We start from the raw sequence: 21112 nt of genomic DNA, 5'->3' as shown, positions 1-21112 counted from the left end.
CTTCGGTTTGTGAATAGTCAAGAGGCCTGGCTCAAGTCCTCTCCTGCAGGAGCCAGGGATGTTCTAGACGCTTTTCGAACATACGCAGCAAAATGCTGGTACCAAAAAGCCTTGGTACGGGACATGAGCGACCCCGTATTGGTGGATTCGATCAACAGATTCTTCGATCCGGCTAACCCAAACTGGGTTGCTTGGAAGACTTGGCTTGACCTGAATGTCTACACGACATCGAGGGAGCAGAAGGGCCGTATACCACCTGGAGCGGAAACTGCCAGCCCCTTGTACTATGCATCTCGGCTTGGGCTCGAAGAGACCGTGAAGTATTTGATCCAGGAAGTGAAGTCCGATGTAGATGCCAGAGGCTATTTCGGAAAGACATCTCTCGGAGTAGCCAGCAAAGAAGGCGATATGCAAATTGTCAGAGCCCTCCTCGACCAAGGTGCTGACCCGTCGTTGGCAGATATGGACGGCCAAACACCTTTAAGTACAGCCTCAAACAATGGCCATGCAGGGGTAGTCAAACTGCTTATAGAATCTGGTGCAGATCTTGACATTGCCAGTAATGACGGCTGGACTCCAATTAGCATGGCGTGCTATCATGGGCATACGGAAGTAGTTAGACTACTGCTTGATCATGGTGCAGACCTAGCGGTTGAAACTGAATCTGGCTGGGGTCCATTTAACATGGCCTGCCGTAATGGGCACACTGAAGTAATCAAGCTACTTCTTGACAATGGTGCAAATGCTAATATTACCAGTAATGATGGCTGGAGTCCAATGCACGTGGCGTGTGACAGTGGGCATACAAAAGTAGTCAGGTTACTTATCAAGGCTGATGCAGATTCAAATATTGGGAGCTACCATGGGTTGACTCCAATTCATGCGGCGTGCGACAGTGGGCATACTGAGGTGGTAAAGACACTTCTACAGCATGGCGTGGACGTCAATATTGCAACAGATGATGGATGGACACCCATTAATGTCGCTGCTTCCCGCGGTCATGCTGAACTGGTAAAGTTGTTTCTTCAGCATGGTGCGGATGTCCACGTTTCAAATACTACGGGCCTTACACCTTTGTCCACAGCAACAAGCAACAATCACGTGGAGACAGTGAAACTACTCTTAGAATGGGGTGCGAATACAGAGACAAAAGATAGCTATGGAGCTACACCACTGATGCGGAGAGCTCGCCGGGGTGGTGCCCGTGAAGTGGCCAATATGCTCCTCCACTATGGTGCAAATGTTGAGACACGAGACAGCACAGGAAGTACTCCACTGGCGGCAGCTTTCCTCGAAAACAAAGCTGACATGGCCAAGTTGTTGCTTAGTAGGGGTGCGGACAGTACTGCAAAGTGTTCTCTTCGTCGTACACCAATCATGTATGCCTCGTTGAACGACGATCCTGACATTATTGAGCTACTTCTACAGAAGGGTGCAGATCCCACAGACGCCAGTGAGATAGGTGAAACTGCACTTCATTTCGCGGCGTGCGCTGGCCGTGTCAAGTCCGCCACGGTACTCCTGCAATCATCACGCGTCAACGTAGATGCCCTGGATCGAACCAACCAAACACCACTCTTCACTGCTGCTGCCCGCGGCTATTTCAGTATGGTTGACACTCTCCTTTCGCATAATGCCAATCCAAACCGTACGGATAGCTACGGTTCAACGCCCCTGTCTGCGGCGGTCAGGAATGGCCATACTGATGTAGTCAGACGGTTGATCGTGCTGACGGAAAGCCCTATCAACCATAAAGATGGCTTCGGGAGGACCTTGCTTCGGTGGGCTTCAAAGTCCGGAGAATCGACAATAATGAAAATCATACGTGACCGGGCCATAGAACTTGGAATGGAGACCGACGATGTTGATTTCAGTGTGGAATTAACTACCCTCCCTTTGACGGGGGGTGAATGTATTAGGGAATGTGATGTGTGCGCGCGAGAAATCTTGAATAGTAAACCCTACTACAACTGCCACGTTTGCGTTGATTTTGATATCTGCTTGGAATGTTTCGAAATGGGCATGCAGTGTCTGAGCGCATCTCACAAGTGGACCAACCATCAGCATAAGGAAGACGTTGATGAACGGACATTCTCTATTATGCCGGTGACTGTTTTCGATTACTATTGACCAGTAGATACCTTGATGAGTGTTTCTGCCGAGCAAGGCCGCAGGGTCGTGCAGTTGATATTAATACTCTAATGTTAAATCTAAAGAAAACAAGCATACTGTACCTCCAGCATTTAACAGTTGTCGGCCTCCTTGGCTCACCTAGGTTAGGGCCCCGCCTCAGAATATGATTTGTGTAGCCCTTGATAGTGTTGGCTATTATATCCTGGTTTAATCTGCCCCCGCCGTGTTGACAATAACCGGCGGACAGGGGAATGCGAGTCGACGGATATTCAAGCAGCTGTAGACATATCATTTGAAGCGAGTAACTCGTTCAGCCCTTAGACGAAGACGATGATGGTGAAGATGATGAGAGCCTGTGGGTTTCCTTATCCCGCTGAAGAGGACCAGGATAATACTGACTCTCGGCCTCCACCCGACGATGACGATGACTGTGGGGATGATGGGGATGATGGGGATGTGTTGTACGGATGAACGAGACGAAGAAGATCCAGGCGACTGGAAGTAGCCCAACTTCAGTTTGTGGTGCAGATGGTGATTTTCTTTAGTTCTTCCCATTTTCTCTGGCCATACGGTATAAGCTAACATATACTTCCTACGACTAATAGGAGTAACGACACAGTATTGCACAAAGTCAGAGTATTCCTGGAATACTGGGCGCTGCTCATGCTAACGACAAAGATGATCATGGTTCATTTACTTGGAAAACACAAATGCAATGTCAATTATGTACCAATGGTAGTTATTAGCCCTGAAAACATTTGACAAACTATGCCACAACAGGCTTATAGTGGATTGCAGGAATAGGATCATCCGAGGACTGAAGCAACCCAACGTTGTCATACCAGAGATGCGATCCAAGATTGGTAAACAGGCCCCCATAGTGGGCGAACGCATCCCACGCAGACTCGTAGATCGCATCTGCAAATCGAAGGCAGAAATACTTCCGCAGCATGTACTCGGCGAAATAGAACTGAGGCGGCGGGGGTCGCTTCGTGTCTTCGCCATAGCAGTTTGGGAGACCACCTACTCCCCACGTTATGTTGAGAAAGTCGCCCATGCACTGGAAGCCAAAATAGTTGCTGTCTTTGATCGTCTTGGCATTAAGGCCTGGGAGAGCTAGAGTCCCAGACATTTTCGTCTTCCCCTGCAGGGATATCCTTATTGGGACGAAGGAACCGAAAAACATTACCAAGGCGGAGGGACTGTGATCTGGGATATCATCAGATTGCATCTTTTCGTCTTTCGGGTCCCAGAAGAACCTCAGTGGCTCCTCCTCAACCATGGCAACAAAGTGAAGTATCTGATGGAAGAGATTTTCAGCATGGTCGGGGTCGAGCGATTGAGGATTGCGAATTTCCACATATCGTCCAAAGGTCTTGAAGAGAGATTCGTCTCTGCTCGATTTTACAGATGCAAGCATCTTCGACGGATCAAATGGCTCGCGTTTTCTGCTCCCCTCGATAAAGAGATCCTCGAGAGGTCGAAACGCCGCCTCTGATTTATGGTAGTCCTTGATACTATACAAGGGGATCTTAGAGAGATATCTCTGCTCGCTCGCAGAGAACCAGCCATCGATTACGTTGCAGGGATGTTCGCTGCCTTCCATGATCTCGAGAAACGCGGCCAGGAAGTCCCTCGGTCTTTCAACAGAGACAATAGGCGCATGATATGCGCGACAAAGGATAGCACCCGCCGCCAGATTCCGGTATATCGCGCGATGGCACTCCTCGCGCCAGACTTGCCACTTCATACGTGCGCATTCGTCCCGCTCGGTTTCGAGTTCGTTGGGCATGGAGATGAATCTGTCTGGGTGGTAGTAGGATAGAATTGCCTTCTCCACGTAGTTTGCAACACGGTGCAAGGTCTGGACCTGTTTCAGCTCCCTGAGTGAAGGCTTGTTGGCGTCGCCGTTTAAACCAGAGACGGGGAATGGATCTGGCGGCAGCTCTTCCTTCAGCAGGGAGTTTGTGGCGATCTGTGTTGCGCGTATCTGGCAAGTGGTAAGTTTAATCTAAAATTAAGCGTGATGGGGTCAAACCTACTGCTATGAGCGCATCGCTAAAACCAGTTATTTCGAGTTGACCAACGGACCAGATGATTGAGTGTTGATTTGAAATCCAGACCGACTGGACTCGTTTGCATGTGAAGATGAGACTTTGTATTTGGTTGAACGAGTCGCAGCTCTGGAGAATGAGAGTAATGATCTCCTGCGGCAGCGAGTCAAGAGATGTCATTGCGGAATCTGCCATTCTCCACCGACTTCATGGATAGCTGTGATGAGAAAGGTCAAGGATGCTAGATGCCCAACGCCGGAGGGGCCAGCCTGCGCTTACGGTGTACATTGTCGTATATTGTCGAATGTACAGGCCAACTTACCGTATTACTAAGCTGACTACAGTAACGGACTGGTTACATGTGTATGTGCATCTTGGAAAACAAGGAGCCCTGCAATGATGCGGCAAGTAAACCAGTTCTGAGGCAGCAGACATATCCCTGCCTTAAGAATACCTACCGAGTCATTCTAGTCCACCTCCCAGAGGATGCCATTGCCACAGAATGCCATGCCAGCTGAGGCGGAGCCCTAACGAACCTGTTACCGTTTCAGGCTAGCCCATTACCGTTTCTGGTATGCGTTGAGCTGACTAGCTGCACTCCCAATGCAGAAACAAGCTCGATATTTAGACTTTTGTCCTGAAGCTTAGCACGGTTGTCCAATAATTCGTGCTTGCCAGGCTATCAATTTGCTCAGCCTCGTCGCAGCTGACGCGATACTAAACACCATGGTGCTCGGAGTGAGGTATAAATACCAGCCACTTCTCTCGAATCCAGGTCATCCATCTGGCAAGATAATTGAACACAACTCATATAATGATATTTCCTATTGCACTTTCAGGTACCCATGAACTCTCTCAGTCCGGAATTACAGTGGGCTAATAAAGGATAGTTCTCTTCGGAGCTGTCACAGCTGCTGGCAATACCCCATCCAATCCGGAAAGCTATGCACCACGCTACGTCGACTGCCCCGACAATATTCAGCTTGTCCGACAACCCCACCAAATCTCCCCAGCAGAGACTGAATGGGTTCACGGTCGTAAAGCAGTTGTTGCTGATTCAATCACATCCTACCTGGCACGGCTGAATCTCACCGGCTTCGACCTGGATGATTACGCGGCAAGGATCCACCGAAACCCTGACTACAATGTACCAGTGATAGCTTGGGCAACGAGCGGCGGCGGCTGGCGCTCAGGGTTTACCGGAATTGGCGGCCTCCAGGCAATTGATGAGAGAACCCCAGGCTCCAAGGAGGCCAAGGTAGGCGGTCTCTTCCAAAGCTTAACTTACCTCGCTGGACTATCCGGTGGGTCGTGGCCAACAACATCTACTGCGCTGAGCGACTATATTCCCATCCATAAGAATGTCAAGGAATGGCATGTGGATATCAACCGCTTCACAGCGACAGGGTTCAGCGAGTACGCTGCGCCCACGAGCTCGTATTTCGAGACTATCGCGGAGAAGTTCCAGGCTGGGTTCAATATCTCGGCTGCGGATCTAATGGGTCGAGGCTTTGCCTATGAGTTTGTGCCTGGTGTTAACCGTACTTTGTCCTCGATTGCTGAACAGCCTGGTTTCAAGAGCTTCGCCGGTCCAATGCCAATTCTTGCTACTAGCAGTGTGAACAGAAGCTCCGAGTCTGTTGAGGGTCTTTATGTGCCTGATTACTTTGCTCCATGGGTTAGTGGCTGTCTGTCTCCTTTCTGGACTTAACATGGCATAGCTGACCTGAGTAGTATGAATGGAATCCGTTTGAATTTGGGTCTTGGGAGTTTGGATTTGTGCCTACCAAGTATGTTGGCACGATTCCAGACGGCAATAATACTGCCGAGAAATGCGTCGAGAATCTGGATGATGCCGGGTGTGTCACGAACCATACTGATATCAGGTACACTACAGAATGCTAATATTAGGCAGATTCGTGATGGCCTCCGTGGCCGCCGCGTACAATTTCTGGTGGTTAGGAGCCATTTCAAACGGTACCCTGGGCCAGTTCTCGAAACGAGAAGAAGGGCTGCTAGGGAAGGAGTCATTGGAAACCATCAATGAGGTATTCACAAAGTATTTCAACCTGACGCTCGCCCAAATCGCCAACCCGTCAATTCCCAATCCGTTCAACGGCGGCAAAGAAAACATCACGTTTGCGGATAGTTCAGAGGCTGGACAGTCGGACCCCTTTACGCCTTTGATCCAGCCAGAGCGCAGGGTCGATTTCATGTAAGTCATATTGCTTTCTATTGACTGCACTGGCTAAATCCACCTAGCATGGCCTGGGACGACGATGGTGACGATGCACCGTACAACTGGAACAACGGCACCAACATCTGGGATACATACAACATAGCCAAAGAAAAGGGTCTTCCATTCCCAGAGATCCCACCAGTAACGGAAATACTGGCTCTCAACTACACCCTAAAGCCGGTCCTCTTCGGCTGCGACACGAACCTGACAACAACCCACGACGCTACCTCCCCGATTGTGGCTTATTTCGCCAACTCCCCATATAGCTGGTACAGCAATTTCACCTGGTCGAACGCCAACATGTCCACTGCGGAGTTTGACGGGGTTCTCGAGAATAGTTTTAATATCCTTACGCAGGGGAATGGGTCGCTTAGTGACAGCTGGGTGGAGTGTCTTGGCTGTGCGGCTATTGATCGTAGCTTGCTCCGGATGGGCATTGAGAGACCGGAGGTTTGTGAGGAGTGTTTTCGCGAACATTGCTGGGGCGGTAAGGTTACGAGAGGGGTATCCAAGGACTTTGTTCTTGATCCTGTTTTGGCGCTGGATGAAAGTGTTGGTTTTGCGGAGTGGAGTATGGCCCATCCTGGTATGGATGAGTGAGGAATTATACCGTATATACTGTCTTTGTGGTGCATACTGGTCAAGGGGAGTTTCAGTGCTAATGGTATATGTATGTATTGGATAGCAGAATAACATTCCGTCCCATTGAAGAATATCATATCAAGCATCATCGTAAGATAATCATAATATTCAGCCACCAGACCCCTGTCTGTCAGTGTTAATTACCGTAGTAATAGTGATGGCGAGCCCTGAGAACCCAATCAATAAAGACAACCAAAATAACCCCTGCAATCAATACTATTGCCCAGTTCATATTGTCTGGTAATGTTAGATAGAGGTCGGCGGTCAGATTTAACAAAACCATGGACGTACAGATATTTGCTCCATTCACTGGAATATAAAGCGGAAAGCTGCCAAACGTATCCGATTAGACTAGCTAGACATATATTCCGGGTGTAAACAAGGAATAGAGCAAAACTTACAAAAGCATCACAATTACCAATAGACACCAACAGACTGAGAATATATTAATTGGCCAACCGGCCACACCCAGATCGAAGGCCCGTGGTGTTGGCAGGAGTTTGCGGCCGCGAATGACGACCTGGTCAGTTAGACTTGATGTTGGAAAGGTATTATGAGGGTAGCAAACGTGGCGGAAAACTTACCAATAGAGTAGGGATCAAATACCCCAGTTGTATTGCGACTAGGCAAATACTGATAATCACTTGGAATGCATAATTAGAGCCGAAGACCACCAAGCCTATAGTAGTATAAGCTTAGATCTCAGAGCATGAAGGAGGAGGACAATACCAATAACTAGTTGAGCGGCAGCCGTGAGAAGAATGGTATTGACGGGGGTTTGGACTTTGGGGTTAATCCGGACAAAAACGCTTGAGAAGGGTAGGGCATTATCCCTGGCCATTCCCCATGCCAGCCGCGATGCTGCGGTGTTGAGGCCGACAGTGATAAGGAAGCTACTTAAAGTTAGCAACATGAAATACATGCTACGTGCGAAGCAACAGTCAAAGGCAGTATAACTTACTTGATCACAATCAATATAATCACGACCAGAGTTATTCCCCCGGCGGTACTATGGTAGATGTCGACAAACCAGGTCACATACGGGATGCTGACATTATAAGCCTCAGATTCAACAAAAGGTGCTGTTTCTCACTCTGTTTGCATATATGCCTCCCAATCTCCCGCACAGAATCCCATCACTATCCCTGATATAAACATGCTTGTGCCGCTTATTATCATGGCCCATAGCATGGCCCTCTGGGGGATGTCAGCAATCAGCATATAAACAGGGAGGGTTGTAGAAAACTACCCACCGGAGCGTCCCTTTCCGGATTCTTCATCTCCTCAGTAACATGCAGGATCCCATCCGTCCCGTACAGAGCATACATCGGGGTATAGAAGCTCATAATACCCACCCACCCACGGCTTTCATAGCCAGAATTGTTAATAAACTCGGTAAAGACAAACTCGGCGGAATGCTTTGGCGCCATAGCTAGGAATGAAATAACCCATGCAATCCCACCGGCTATCACAATGAACCCCCCAATTAGTGCCAGGCCGGGGAGGTGTCTCTGCGAAAGAGAAAGTAGCAGTGCGAATACCGTGAGGCCGGTGTATATAAGCCACTCTAGCCATCTCTGCGTAGAAAGTAAACATAAACATTCTGCTATTATTATCTACCCTATCGAAGGGGTTAGCTTACCGTTGCTTCCCAATTTGCGTAGGTAATTTGAACTACCCCGACAATGACTTGGACGCTGTTCATTGTGCAGCTTGCTGCTGTTGCGGTCTCGCCCAGGAATAGTATCCAACCGACAAGGTATGAGAGGAATCTGCGGGCACTATGGTGGCATTGCTAGTATCAGTTATGGATACCCTGCTGTCACTGTGGAGTAACCAAAAAAAGTATGGTGCTTGCTTGGCTCATCTTCTGAGGCGTCATACCTATGGGGTGCGAGTTTCTGAGTGAATACCCTGATAAGAAGCACTATTTAGAGTTTCTTCGACCTTAGGGCGTGGTCCGACCTACTGCTGGCCACCGGCATACGGCCAGATGGAGCACATCTCGGCTAGTGAAGCCATCAAGAGGGATTGACCGATAGTGACAATAACTCTGCCAAGTATTTCAGTATGTGGCGGTTAAATCGTAAACAACAGGCAACTTGCGTTGAATAGATTAGCATCATTGGGCCTCCGATGTCGAATACGGTGTCGAAAAGGATAATGTTGCATGTCCAGCTTGTCATCATGAGGACCTGCCATGCCGTTGCTGTTTCATGTGCTTTTGTCAGTTTGTTCAACGGTCGTCGGTGAGGGTTACTGACCAGCCCAGATGTTGTACACTCGATTAGGGACATCGGCTTCAATTGCTCCTTTCTTCACATCAACATACTCAACATCGTGGCTCAGAGGGTCTGTATGGATATCCAACGACATGTAGGCGGTAGCTCATCAATATGAATAATGAAGAAAATCCACAATACTCGGAAGGCAAGCTGCGCCATCCACTGCATTTGAACAATTCACGTTCGGATAGACCGCGAGAGGGGAACCCAGGACGAGGTTAAATTGATGGAATAAAGTTCAGGTAATATCATATCCATGTACCTGCCAGGTAAGTAGAAGTATTCCAGAACCAATGATATCGCCTGACAGAGCGAGATAGGGATCGCGTGTTCGGAGTATCCGACAAGCCATCTCCCTCTCTGCCTGAGCGATTCAATACGCCTGATAACATGGGGTTATAGTGTCAAGGGAGTACACTTATATATTTAAGCCTGGTCTAAATGTTTGTGTAGTAGAGACGATGTTTATGTCAGCGAGATTTGGAGTCTATATTTGAGGAGATATTGCGAGTCCCGGGCTATTCCAATCGGACAGGCCGATGATTGCTCTGATTTATGAATCGATAGTTATCCGAAGTGTTATTAAGTCAGCATTTCCTTTATAGTTAGTTTGTACTATCTCCCGCTGAAGCCATACTTTATTCCCGTACAGGCAGTGGGTACTTAATGGGTCTCTGTATGTGGACCTTTTCCTAGCCCTACCTAGTACATACAGCTGAGGCTACTTGCTCAACCACCAGACGGTAAGGTCAAAAGCCATCAACTACTTGTAATACGGCAAACACTCATCCTCCTGCTGCACAATAACAGTCCACTTATCTTCATGATAAAGCACACCACCCGCAACCGTCTCCCCCTTATACTCCTCCTGACACTCCACGCGAAGCACCTCGGCGCCCTCCACAATGTGCACAAGATCCATAACGAGTCCGTAAAGCTGGTCCTACACACGGCAGCCTTGTTAAATTATAACTCTTATATAAAGTAGACTAGAGTAAAGTACTCACTTCGTTACACCAGCGAATCTGTGTCCCTTCTAGACATGAGACTTCCTCGCAGTGGTAGGGCATGAGGTATCGACGATTCGAGGGAGCGTGGTCGACTTTCCCGTCGACGCGCATGCGGAGGTAGTGGATTGAGTCGTCGAGGCCGTCTAGGTGTGCTGAAAGGGCTTTGCCGGTGCAGTCGACCCGGTGCTATGTTAGGGAGGACTGTTAGAATGGGGAGCACGTACGGCAAGGGCCGTGGTGGCGAGGAGGGTGGCTGAGAGGGTGATATTACTGAAGCGCATATTGGTGTGGAGAGTTCAACTGATGGGAAGTTGAGGATGGGGAGCCTGGCAGGTTGAAAGGTTGAGTCAAGTGAGATAGGGACAAGTGCCAGGATTCAAATCTGTAAGAAGCACAATTTCTTCTTTTTTATAATGTCAGCCAAGACTAATATAAGTTACTACATCACCATGATATAACACAGAGAGTAACTGTGCATTGTAAATGTGGTGGGTGTATCCACTACATCACCAGTGAATTCGCCCTGTCGTGATTTTGGTGGTGCTGATGAAGGCATGGCCACTGCCTAGGTTGGTGAGAATGTTAGGTGACAGATATAGTGAAGATATTCTAATATTGGAAAATGAAGCCTCATCTCAGTGGCTGTTACCATGGGCAATAACTGTTCTGGATGGAGTCAGATACTGGGGTTTTCCTCATACTCAGTGAATAGTGGCAGTCAGGCCGGAATACACATCCTTGTCTACCTGGTTGGTCACGTATGGAATAGAAATAAGTTCATGCGAAGGCTATTTGCGAAATTAATTCCGCGAGGAAATAGGCTGTTCGTTTCAATAGGAGAATTAATCAAGTTCTTAAATATTATGTTATATCGAGACAGAACCCACAGTCTCATTCTATGCAATGGAAAGTCTAGCATTTGAAAAATCAGATTGATATTATAATACTGCGTACAGTCTAACATACCAAAACCCAAAACAGATTGTTGAATCACCAAGTTGGACAAAATCCCAACCCCAACGGTCCGTGCAAGCCTGCCGAGTACATTGTCTGCTCATACATGCCATCCTCAACAGGTACCAAATCCTCGCTCCACTGACAAGGCAGCGCAAGAACGTCTATCTTGGTCGAAGCTGTGTGACTCGATCCCCGGCGCCAGCAGGAGTATATAGACGTCTCTGGAAGGTGTATCATCATTCTGGGAAGCTTTCTGAGCGGCTCCCATTCACCTGCCTTAGCGTCGAGCTGAACAAGATTTGGCTTGGTCAATTCCCTCTCGTCCGCGATGCAGCGGAATGCAGCCTCCACCGTAGATTCATTGAACCACGTCTTCGGCGGGGTCCAACCGGGCAGAAAACGATCAAAGGACCACTTACTGGGGGAGAGCATATTCAGTTCTAGGTGCTGGAGACTGGGGAATGATGCAATGGCGGTAAGGAGGTCTTGCGGCTATATACCCTGTTAGTATAGTTGCTTGATCCAATCTACGAGGAGGAACGTGCCAGTCCAAATTTAAAGCTGAGGTCAATTCCCAGTCTTGTAACCGCTGGCAATTGGCGTGCAAGCTCGCGGAGCTCGTCACGCGAGAATATACATTCGTTGTCCCGGGGGACGGTCGCTGATGAGTAGTATCTAACGGCAGGATTATTCTCGATGCCAGATGCGTAAGCGGTGGCAGCTGTAGTCCGTCTAAATCGAAGGTCACGCAGATTGTTTCCATGATGCTTGATTACAGAGCAGAGAATGTCTGTGGAAAAATCATAGGCTGCGAGCGAGGTGAGTGCGGGATTCTGGGATAGAAGTCGGTCGAGTGAGCTATTTAGGCGAGGTGCGATGCCAGAATCTGTGCCGTCAGATATCCGGATTGCGAGGGAGTTCAGAGTATGTATAGAGGCCAAAATAGAGTCAATCAATGGGGACAGGCATTCTGCAGTGCCATCCAGCCCTAGATAATGGATGTGACGTTGTCCCAGACAGCTGGCCCAGTCAGCGGCTTGCCGGGGGGTGAAACTAAAGTTTGTAAAGGAAATAATATGCAGAGGAGGCAATGAGCTCGCCGGAGGGAGGTGGAATATAGGCCTTGAAACACCTGTCCTATGATAATGCTTCTTCAAGACCAATCGTTCAAGATTAGGAAGGGTTAGAATAAAAGCTCCCAACTCATTGATGTCTATCGGGGGATCAGTGAGATGCTCCAGACCGGAGGTTATGCTGAGTGACTTTAAATAAGGCGCGCCTTTAAGTTGGTCATGACGGATAAGCTTGGATATTCTAGCCTCGCAGTAAAAGGACAGTGTCGGGCCTCGTCTCTGGAGGTTACTGAACAGTCGTTGAGGAAACGAGAGGCTACGCCATCTAGCGGTACCTGTAGCATTAGTACCAGACTGACTTGATACTGAGTGGGAATATGCACCTGAGAAATTCGAGATTGGGGAGGAGCTCCACCAGTTGATATATTGCCTCGCTGGGCCCGACGGGAGAAGTCGTTAGGCACCGCTTCCCCCTACTATGACGTGGATGAGGCGGCGATGGCGGAACTTCAGCCGGGCTATATGAGACCGTGAGGCACCGAACAAGCGGATATATGCTCTTACCGAGCTCCCGGTTGAGGAGGGCCTGGAGTTTAGGGGGCGCGTTTCGCTCCAGCCTTGGGCAAACCAAATTCAGATTTCTGAATATTACGGGGGATAGAATATCGTGAAAATGGCGACAGCATGTGTTGAGGGACAAGAGTGTTTCGTGGGACTCCCAGCGTAGCTTTAGACGGATTAACGAGGTCAGCGTGCTATCACAGTCATCGTACACCAAGCACTTACAAACTGAAATATCTGAGACCAGATCTCCACCGGAAGGAGAGACACGGCGCTGCTGATGTTGTCGGATGACATGGTTTTGGATGGTGGAATGAGAGACAGAGGCAAGATTTGCATTGGGAGGCACAAGTGTCGGCCAACAGTTACACGTGGACTCGCATCAATGGGAAATCGGGTAAAGGACTGCATCTTGCATGCGATGAAACACCGGAGTTTACTGCTAGCCGAGTCACATAGCGTAGACATCCAACAGCTCAGGGCCACAGCGGCTGCAGCGTCAGGTTGTTTGACAGTGGAACTGGCGCGCAGAGTGGGGAGTCAGCCCTGCAGGACTGCAGCGCCGCATGTTGCCCAAGACCGCCTGGCAACAGAACAAAGTAAATATCAGGTTCCTATATATGGTTGAATTACACAAATCCTGCTCGGCATAGTTCCAAAGCAACTCCCATATTTGCGAGGGATTCTAGCAAATATTCATTGTGGAATCTATCTTCGCCACCACCACCATCAAGTAGTCTGCATGCCGACACATGGTTATGAGAGTTTGTGAGTGCACTGACCACGGCAGAGAAGTGATCACCATTCAGACGTATTGCTGAAACTGCTGTTGCTGTTTCACTTACGGGATCCCCGTCGCCGCTGCAAAACCAATGGTCGTGCGCCATATCTTGTTTCGGTAAGGGCTGTGGCGATTCGTGAGCAGATGCGTCTGTACCAGAGGTCATATCTTGTAAAAGAGCCACCGTGTTAAGGGTCCCAACGAGGTCAAACGCGTGGGGCGTTTTGAGAAGCAGTCGAAGCAAGGCTGCTAACATATCAAAGATCTTTGATTCTCCGTTGATCTTTTCGAAATCGGTTTCACCACCAAAGCCTGGGCATGTATATGGCAGAGCAACTCTTCCCTGGTATAGGTATGATTTGTGAAGGCAATTCAAGATGCGTATTTCCAGTGTATCTGACTCGCTGCGCTCGGTGCAGCACTTCTCCAATATTTTCCCTCCGCAGCAAGGAATGTTACTTTCCCCATGAAGGAAGCGGAAGGCCATAATGAAATGATACATCAATAAAATGCGCAACTCTACCTGATACGGATAGGAATTGACGGCACGAGACGGATGAAAGGCCGGGATGACAGTAGTAGAAGTATCGCCATTCCCAACTTTGGCTGTTACCGATTCTAGTCGACAGTATCCTGCTGAAATGTTGGATTCTTGCATGTACGAACTGGAGTACTAAATATTGTCGCAGTGGATGATAACCTGCGGCTTCTTCACCTGTAGAAACTGAGCCAGGACTTCCTCGCAGCGAAGGTCCTTGGCAGGCTTGTTGTAATCAGGTTGAAACGAAAAGGCATTGACAACAGTAGTCGTGGCAATAGTCCGTGTCCCTGTACTGGCGGCCTGGAGAAGCTCGTCAATGCATTTCAGGGTGGAATTGCTGCTCACAAAACTGTCGAATGTTTTGCCAGGCGCGAGACGTATGCTGAGGAGTCGCTCGAGTACGACAACAACATCGGAAAACCCCGATGCAAGTCTACAAGCCTGTGATATATACTCCTCAGGGCAGCCCATCTCATACCCAAAGTTGCGTATAATTTCAATGGCTTGGACATCACTTTCTTGAATCAGACACATGCGCGGTACTTTCGGCTGTCTCCCCAAGCAGTGTGGTGTATTTCGGGGAGATAAGACCACTGATTTTGCCATCCATCTGGATGCAAGGCGATGAATCGATACTGAGTATGAGAAGTTCTCATATGTCAAGGTCAGGACAAACTAGAAAAATTATTCTCTTTGACCGCGGGGTCGCATTGTCTTATTTCTTTCCACCGTTAAAAGGATTAAGGTAGTTATCTTTATTGTAAGATAATATTTAGTCGTCTTGCCTGTACACAGCTAAGAGTAGTAATATACTCGGAGTTATTATAGTTCTAGCCACGGGGATGATGATGTCCAGTTCAGCTTAGCAGACGGGAAGTCCTATTTTCCTATACAGCCACCTTACTTGCACTCTATCTGTGCCAGGTATATCCCTCGTCGTTGGTGCTAATTTCTGTCTCCTGCTCCGGAAAATCTGGTAGATGGGCGGGGATCCTGTCCTAGTAATCAGGTGCAAGTCCAACGGTCCAGTCTTGGTCGGATGAATTTGGCCGAGTCGCTGTCACTCGCAAGCGTCTCTCCATTGGGATAAGATAGACAGTTAACGCCATGATTTGGGCGGGGGAACAGGAATCCCCGGTTCCTGAAGACTGAAGACTGAAGAGCTGTGGGGCATAACTCATTAAATCATAAGTTGATCTGTATAATTTCATCATAACTGGTGGAGGCTCCACGCATTCCCCACAGCCCTAAACCGCAATCTGACATTCTTGCGATCTGGACCACTTCCTCGGTTATATTCTAGCCAATTGGCCAATAAGTACTCCGTATATTGGTCAGTGTCTGTTGAGAATTGGCACTGCTATTCCCCATGTGATACACAGGCCAACATATAAGAGCCCTCCACAACCAGTCAGACAGCCAGACAGCCAGATCATATATCGAACTACATCGCCACCATGCTGTCGCCCGTCCTGGTGCTGGCAGGCGCCTTACTCCTGACCCTCCTCGTGGCAAACTACATCCAGACCATAATCCACCACCGCCGCAACGCCAAACGCCTCAACTGCAGACCCATCGTGCAAGGCCCCACAGACATCTTCGGCATCAGACCCTTCTACCGCCTCGCCCAAGCCGTCCGCGAGAAACGCTGGGTCGAATACATCGCCGGCCAATACGCCAACAACGGACACACCTTCGGCCAGAACGTGCTCGGCCGCAAGATTGTCTCGACCATCGAGCCCGAGAACATCAAGGCCGTGCTCGCGACGCAGTTCAGCGATTTCTGCCTGGGTACTCGACACCGCGAGTTCTACCCTTTACTGGGTGACGGCATCTTCACGCTCGATGGCGCGGGTTGGACGCATTCGCGGTCCATGCTGCGGCCGCAGTTCGCAAGGGACCAGGTCGCTGATCTAGATCTCATGGATGGACATATCACCCGGTTGATCGAGTTGATTCCCAAGGACGGCTCCAGCTTCGATATCCAGCCGCTGTTCTTCCTGCTGACGATTGACTCGGCCACGCACTTCCTCTTCGGCGAGTCCGTCGGCTCGATGGGCTCGTCTGGTGAGAAGAGTGCTAGTCTCCTGGGGAAGTCGTCCGTCGGGAACGCCAAGGGCTTCGCGCAGGCCTTCAACACCGCGCAGGAATGGCTGGCGTCGCGATCGCGCGCTGCGAACTTCTACTGGATGATTAACCCCCAGGAATTCAGGGACTCCAGCAAGCTTGTCCACGAGGTCGTGGACCACTACGTGCAGCTAGCTCTGGAATCCAAGAACCGAAACCCCGAGAAAAAGCCCGGGGATCGGTATATCTTCGCCGAAGCCCTTGCGGCAGAATCTGATAACCCCAAGGTCCTGCGCGACCAGATGCTGAATATCCTGCTTGCGGGCCGCGACACCACGGCTAGTTTGCTGAGTTCGTGTTTCTTCTATCTCTCGCGGAATCCGGCTGTCTGGAATCGATTGCGCCAGGCTATCGTTGACGAGTTTGGGGATGTAGCTACCCCTGGTGGAGAGATTACGCATGCCAAGTTGAAGAATATCCCGTATTTGAGATACGTGTTGAACGAGAGTGCGTCTCCTCCTATACTTCCCCTTTTTCTGTATTGAAACTGGAATATACTGACAAGATAGCCCTCCGCCTCATGCCCCCCGTCCCGCTCAACTTCCGCGTCGCCGTCAAAGATACTTCCCTCCCCGTCGGCGGCGGCCCCAACGGTCGATCCCCCGTGTACGTCCGCAAAGGCCAAGTGGTCACATACAGCGTCTTCGCAATGCACCGGCGCAAGGACATCTGGGGCGCCGACGCCGAGGAGTTCCGGCCTGAGCGGTGGGAGGAAAATGGGCGGCGCGGGTGGGAGTATCTCCCCTTTAACGGCGGGCCTCGGATCTGTCTGGGCCAGCAGTATGCGCTTACCGAGGCGAGTTTTACACTTGTGAGGCTGTTGCAGAGGTTTGATATGGTGGAGAATGCGGATACCCTGGTGAAGCCGGCGATTCAGTCGAGTTTGACCATGTCTCATGATCGGGGTGTTTATGTGCGTGTAAAGCCGGTTGATGCTTAGGGTTAACTAATGAGTAATGACTATATGAATGAGTAAAACATTTTATTTCACTGTAGAATGCTTTTGTGGCGCACATCCGGCCAGGACTAAACAGAACAGGTAGACCAATACTAACAGAGAGCAGGATAAATATATCTTATACATGCAAAACTTACAGATATACTCCAGCTATAACACCACCTAACTTCCAGGTCAAGAAAGTCATTCACCATTCACACCCTCCTTCGCCTTGGCCCTAATCTTCTGGCTCCGCCCCGGAATAACCGAACTCAAGTCACCCACCGGAATACGGAAGGGGAAGTCCACGGCTTCGAGGATCTGCGTGAGGAAGATATGCCAGATGGGTATGCACAGTGCGAAATTGAACGCGCCGGCGGCCTATATATATACACCACAATATTGACATTAGTCACTCATTCTTGGGTCTTTCTTTTGAAAACGCAGTATAGAGTATGAGAGAAGGGGTAGACTAACCACTTGTAACCGCTCCCCGAGCTCCTCTGCGCCATTGGCAAGCTGGAAGAAGGAGCCGGCCGTCAGACCGAATGTAATAACCAGCAGGAAGAGGGCGGTAAACAGGCACAGATTTGTCCGTATGGAGCAGATCAGGTAGATGAAGGTGAGCAGGGCGAGGAAGACGTAGTAAAAGGCTGGAATTATCAAATTTGTTAGCGGTGCATTGAAATGGTGGAAGGAGATAGGATAGGAGGTTTACCTGTTGTAGCAGCATAAGAGGCAGTCTGTTGCCCCTCGAGGGAATTACCAGTCGGGGAGTAGTTTGTTCCAGTCGCGAAGAAGGGCATCAGGGTTGCTCCCTGGACGAGCCAGAATGTTCCTGCGGGTGTCAGCTACCAGTGTAAAAAGATGTTTGAGGAATTGAGGGCACACCGTATGTAAAGAACAGAGCGCAGGAGAATGTATTCCCAATAACCCACTCCCCAACCCCGCCAATGAGCTGCACGACGCCGCCGAAGAAAATATACACTGGTCTGCAACCAAATTAATCAGAATCAACTTCACACCTGGTTCAAAGGCAGCGTACAAGATAGCACCCCCATTCCCACCAGCGCCCCTCCAGCCCATCAAAACACACGAGTTCGGCGTCGCGGCGAGTAAGAACCCCATTAGACAGATCGGCGTGGGATTTCCCAGTTTCTTACGCAGACTGCCCTCGACGGACGGCGGTTTCGGGCTCAGGTACAGCTTCTCGAATGTTTCGCGCGAGATGGGGAGGAATACGCTCTCGGTGGTTTTCATGCGGTTGAGCGTCTCCCCGGACCCGCTGGCTATCATATCGCTGGACATAGTGCAATAGATAAATAATAGTAGATGGAAAAGCAGAAGGCAGGAAAGAGTTGGAGCGGAGGACAAGGCAATTTGGGAATGCCCAGGTCCCACCAAGGCTTATCTAGTCATGGCAAGGCTTGTAATCTCTTGTTTTCTCCCCGGACTCCCTCATACTGCGTAGCATTGTCTCGGCACTAGATCGTCTCCTCGTGGCGATATGTGGGGAAAGTGCGGGGGACGTAGCAGTCTGACAGCTTCGCCGAGGTATTTCTCTGGCATATAACCGCGGAGATGCCAAATCGTTTGCCAAAGCGAGTCGAAGCGAGGCCCGGAGGTGGTCCGATACGCTGGCAGTGGACAAATTGGGTTCATCGTTATTAAACTGGAGGTCAGTGCAGATCATAAAGGCTTCTCGCTGATCGCTGCAGGAGTACTGCAGGACTGCAGGACTGCAGGCTGGAACCATGGTCTAGATCGTCTACATGTCGGAGATCGTGACCGCGATCGTGAAGCCCTAGACGATCGAGTCGTGACGTCGCGATCAGCCACACCACGCAATAACCATTGCACGCATTACCTAGAAACCTGCCTAATAAATATTAGTAAATGTATTGTCTATTAATTATTATAATTGACTACTCAACATAGCGAAGGGATATATTCTGACCGGAATCAGCGGACAACTTCGCCACATGTCACTCAACCATGGATCCTGCCTGGAGCTCTGCTTCTTTAAAAGAGCACTGCTCGTCATCCACTTCGTTCAATATACGTGATTTATTAAAGTGCTGAAGTGCTGAAGTTCTCAAGTGCCGATCATGGAGCGACCTGCAGCCTCCAGCGCCAAGGACTTCGTCCTCTGCTTCGACGGCACAGGATACAAATTCCGCGGAAACGACACAGATAGCAACGTGCTTAAGATATACAGAGTACGCAATTCTTACCTTCATATTGTACAGTAACTAACACGGGCAGATGCTCGACCGCAACAAACCTTCCCAATACCACTACTACCAACCAGGCTTCGGAACCTACACATCCATCTGGCGCGTCTACGAAGCGCACAAGAACAAGCTTAAACGCTGGTTTCTAAATACCCGAGACGCAGCCATGGGCACGACCTTCGACGAACACGTCATGGACGGGTACCGATACCTCATGCGCTTCTACTGCCCGGGCGATAACATCTACATATTCGGTTTCAGCCGGGGCGCATATGTCGCGCGCATCCTAGCCGAAATGATCGACCACATCGGCCTCCTCGAGGCAGGGAATGAAGGGAAAGTGCAGTACGTGTGGGGTATATTCAGCCAGTGGGCGAATCGGAGTAACAGCGTCGACGTGGAGCAGGCCGAGAAGGACAGGCTGTATCAGTTTATGAAAGCGCTAAGAGAAACGTTCTGCCGCCCTGTCTCGCAGATTCGGTTCCTGGGCTTGTTTGATACAGTGAATAGTATTCCGCGGTTCGAGGTGAATCGGAATAAGTTTCTGTTTCCTTATACGGCTAGGACGTCGGCGAGGGTTATTAGGCATGCTGTTGCGATTGATGAGCATCGCGCCAAGTTCCGGGAGGATCTGCTGTCGGATTCGAATCCGAATATTAGTGAGAAGGAGAGGAAAAGGATTGCTCGTATGCAGGGGGGTGACCGACAGTTTCTGCAGGGCCATTATTCTGGGGAGGCGTTCTATCGGCCTTCTCGTCGGCAGACTTCGGACTCTGGTGACAAGACGCTTACAGGGTCGAGGTCTTCATATGAAGACGGTGAGGGTTCTGAAGACGCAACCTTCGATCAGGATATCGAGGAGGTGTGGTTCGCTGGCTGCCACACTGATATTGGCGGCGGACGTAAAGTAGACGACGATGAAGAGTACGCGCTGAGCCATGTGCCGCTGGTATGGATGGTGAACGAAGCGCAGGATGCAGGACTGCGGTTTGACCCGGAGAAGAAGAAGCTATTCCGCTGTTTCGTCGATCCAGGCGACGGTTGCCTTGCACACAGTGAGAAAGGCAATCAACAAGAGACGGATGAAGTATCACAGTTCAAGTCGGCTCTCTGGCGAGCAGCTACCACCAGCCGTATACATGACTTTCTCCGGTATGGCCAGGGCGTGCCGTGGTCTACTGTTCTATCCTGGAAGATAGTTGAGTATCTCCCCCTTCGCAGGATGGGCTTGCAGGAGGATGGAACGTGGAGAGTCGTTCGATGGCCTGTGCCTCTTGGGGAGAGACGCGGTGTCCCCAAGGACGCCAAAATCCATTATTCGGCTATTCGCCGCATGCAAGGAAATGAGGATTACAGGCCGGACAATCTGATCCGCGGGAAAAGAGGGAAGAAGTGCTGTCCTAAGGAATATGGGATAGGGGAATGGGAGGTGTATTCTCACCAGGGTTGTCCGATTCGAGAGACATATCGGAAGATGCCTGACACGATAGTACCTACTGGCTGACCAGGCAAGCGTGTGGCATACAGCTAGGAAAAGT

The 21112-nt window shown here is 49.8% G+C and overlaps 9 protein-coding genes across 9 annotated transcripts; 3 read left to right on the top strand and 6 right to left on the bottom strand.

The window, feature by feature from the left end:
- Positions 1-2672: 2672 nt before the first annotated feature.
- On the bottom strand, positions 2673-4449 carry ASPSYDRAFT_132944 (uncharacterized protein). The gene is made up of 2 exons (XM_040840622.1): positions 4176-4449; positions 2673-4123 (listed from the first exon to the last, which is right to left on the bottom strand). Exons 1-2 carry the CDS (start codon positions 4380-4382, stop codon positions 2900-2902), a joined length of 1431 nt encoding a protein of 476 aa, XP_040701756.1. The 5' UTR covers positions 4383-4449; the 3' UTR covers positions 2673-2899.
- Positions 4450-4988: 539 nt separating this feature from the next.
- On the top strand, positions 4989-7129 carry ASPSYDRAFT_178975 (uncharacterized protein). Its single transcript, XM_040843484.1, has 5 exons — positions 4989-5026; positions 5078-5865; positions 5922-6046; positions 6103-6402; positions 6450-7129. Exons 1-5 carry the CDS (start codon positions 5002-5004, stop codon positions 7024-7026), a joined length of 1815 nt encoding a protein of 604 aa, XP_040701755.1. The 5' UTR covers positions 4989-5001; the 3' UTR covers positions 7027-7129.
- A 75-nt stretch (positions 7130-7204) lies between these two features.
- ASPSYDRAFT_153361 (uncharacterized protein) lies at positions 7205-9254 on the bottom strand (the record flags this gene model as incomplete). The annotated part of the gene is made up of 12 exons (XM_040842275.1): positions 7205-7305; positions 7360-7397; positions 7470-7588; positions 7653-7747; positions 7798-7961; positions 8030-8116; positions 8162-8265; positions 8322-8645; positions 8711-8849; positions 8953-8982; positions 9038-9119; positions 9161-9254. 12 exons carry the CDS (start codon positions 9252-9254, stop codon positions 7205-7207), a joined length of 1377 nt encoding a protein of 458 aa, XP_040701754.1.
- An 862-nt stretch (positions 9255-10116) lies between these two features.
- ASPSYDRAFT_90141 (uncharacterized protein) lies at positions 10117-10644 on the bottom strand (the record flags this gene model as incomplete). The annotated part of the gene is made up of 3 exons (XM_040852287.1): positions 10117-10296; positions 10361-10549; positions 10588-10644. 3 exons carry the CDS (start codon positions 10642-10644, stop codon positions 10117-10119), a joined length of 426 nt encoding a protein of 141 aa, XP_040701753.1.
- Positions 10645-13583: 2939 nt separating this feature from the next.
- ASPSYDRAFT_90140 (uncharacterized protein) lies at positions 13584-14222 on the bottom strand (the record flags this gene model as incomplete). The annotated part of the gene is made up of 1 exon (XM_040852286.1): positions 13584-14222. The coding sequence occupies one exon, from the start codon at positions 14220-14222 to the stop codon at positions 13584-13586; it is 639 nt and encodes a 212-aa protein (XP_040701752.1).
- Positions 14223-14408: 186 nt separating this feature from the next.
- ASPSYDRAFT_90139 (uncharacterized protein) lies at positions 14409-14810 on the bottom strand (the record flags this gene model as incomplete). Its single annotated transcript, XM_040852285.1, has 1 exon — positions 14409-14810. One exon carries the CDS (start codon positions 14808-14810, stop codon positions 14409-14411), a length of 402 nt encoding a protein of 133 aa, XP_040701751.1.
- An 839-nt stretch (positions 14811-15649) lies between these two features.
- On the top strand, positions 15650-17364 carry ASPSYDRAFT_69118 (cytochrome P450). The gene is made up of 2 exons (XM_040850459.1): positions 15650-16850; positions 16913-17364. Exons 1-2 carry the CDS (start codon positions 15734-15736, stop codon positions 17341-17343), a joined length of 1548 nt encoding a protein of 515 aa, XP_040701750.1. The 5' UTR covers positions 15650-15733; the 3' UTR covers positions 17344-17364.
- Positions 17365-17544: 180 nt separating this feature from the next.
- ASPSYDRAFT_153100 (putative plasma membrane ammonium transporter (Ato3)) lies at positions 17545-18636 on the bottom strand (the record flags this gene model as incomplete). Its single annotated transcript, XM_040842251.1, has 5 exons — positions 17545-17721; positions 17818-17993; positions 18059-18178; positions 18232-18332; positions 18386-18636. The coding sequence occupies 5 exons, from the start codon at positions 18634-18636 to the stop codon at positions 17545-17547; spliced, it is 825 nt and encodes a 274-aa protein (XP_040701749.1).
- An 812-nt stretch (positions 18637-19448) lies between these two features.
- ASPSYDRAFT_69116 (T6SS phospholipase effector Tle1-like catalytic domain-containing protein) lies at positions 19449-21078 on the top strand (the record flags this gene model as incomplete). Its single annotated transcript, XM_040850458.1, has 2 exons — positions 19449-19559; positions 19606-21078. The coding sequence occupies 2 exons, from the start codon at positions 19449-19451 to the stop codon at positions 21076-21078; spliced, it is 1584 nt and encodes a 527-aa protein (XP_040701748.1).
- Positions 21079-21112: the final 34 nt, after the last annotated feature.

Source organism: Aspergillus sydowii (genome assembly GCF_001890705.1).
Source record: "Aspergillus sydowii CBS 593.65 unplaced genomic scaffold ASPSYscaffold_6, whole genome shotgun sequence".
Taxonomy (NCBI): domain Eukaryota; kingdom Fungi; phylum Ascomycota; class Eurotiomycetes; order Eurotiales; family Aspergillaceae; genus Aspergillus; species Aspergillus sydowii.
The sequence above is the reverse complement of the archived record's forward strand: the minus strand, read 5'-3'. Positions and strand labels throughout refer to the sequence as shown.

Bases quoted from the DNA above. Each gene is read 5' to 3' on its own strand.
- ASPSYDRAFT_132944 (XM_040840622.1), bottom strand. From the start codon at position 4,382: ATGGCAGATTCCGCAATGACATCTCTTGACTCGCTGCCGCAGGAGATC. The intron at 4,124-4,175 runs GTAGGTTTGACC...ACCACTTGCCAG, and splicing joins TTAGCGATGCGCTCATAGCA to ATACGCGCAACACAGATCGC.
- ASPSYDRAFT_178975 (XM_040843484.1), top strand. From the start codon at position 5,002: ATGATATTTCCTATTGCACTTTCAG. The intron at 5,866-5,921 runs GTTAGTGGCTGT...TGACCTGAGTAG, and splicing joins CTGATTACTTTGCTCCATGG to TATGAATGGAATCCGTTTGA. The intron at 6,047-6,102 runs GTGTGTCACGAA...AATATTAGGCAG, and splicing joins GAGAATCTGGATGATGCCGG to ATTCGTGATGGCCTCCGTGG.
- ASPSYDRAFT_69118 (XM_040850459.1), top strand. From the start codon at position 15,734: ATGCTGTCGCCCGTCCTGGTGCTGGCAGGCGCCTTACTCCTGACCCTC. The intron at 16,851-16,912 runs GTGCGTCTCCTC...CTGACAAGATAG, and splicing joins GAGATACGTGTTGAACGAGA to CCCTCCGCCTCATGCCCCCC.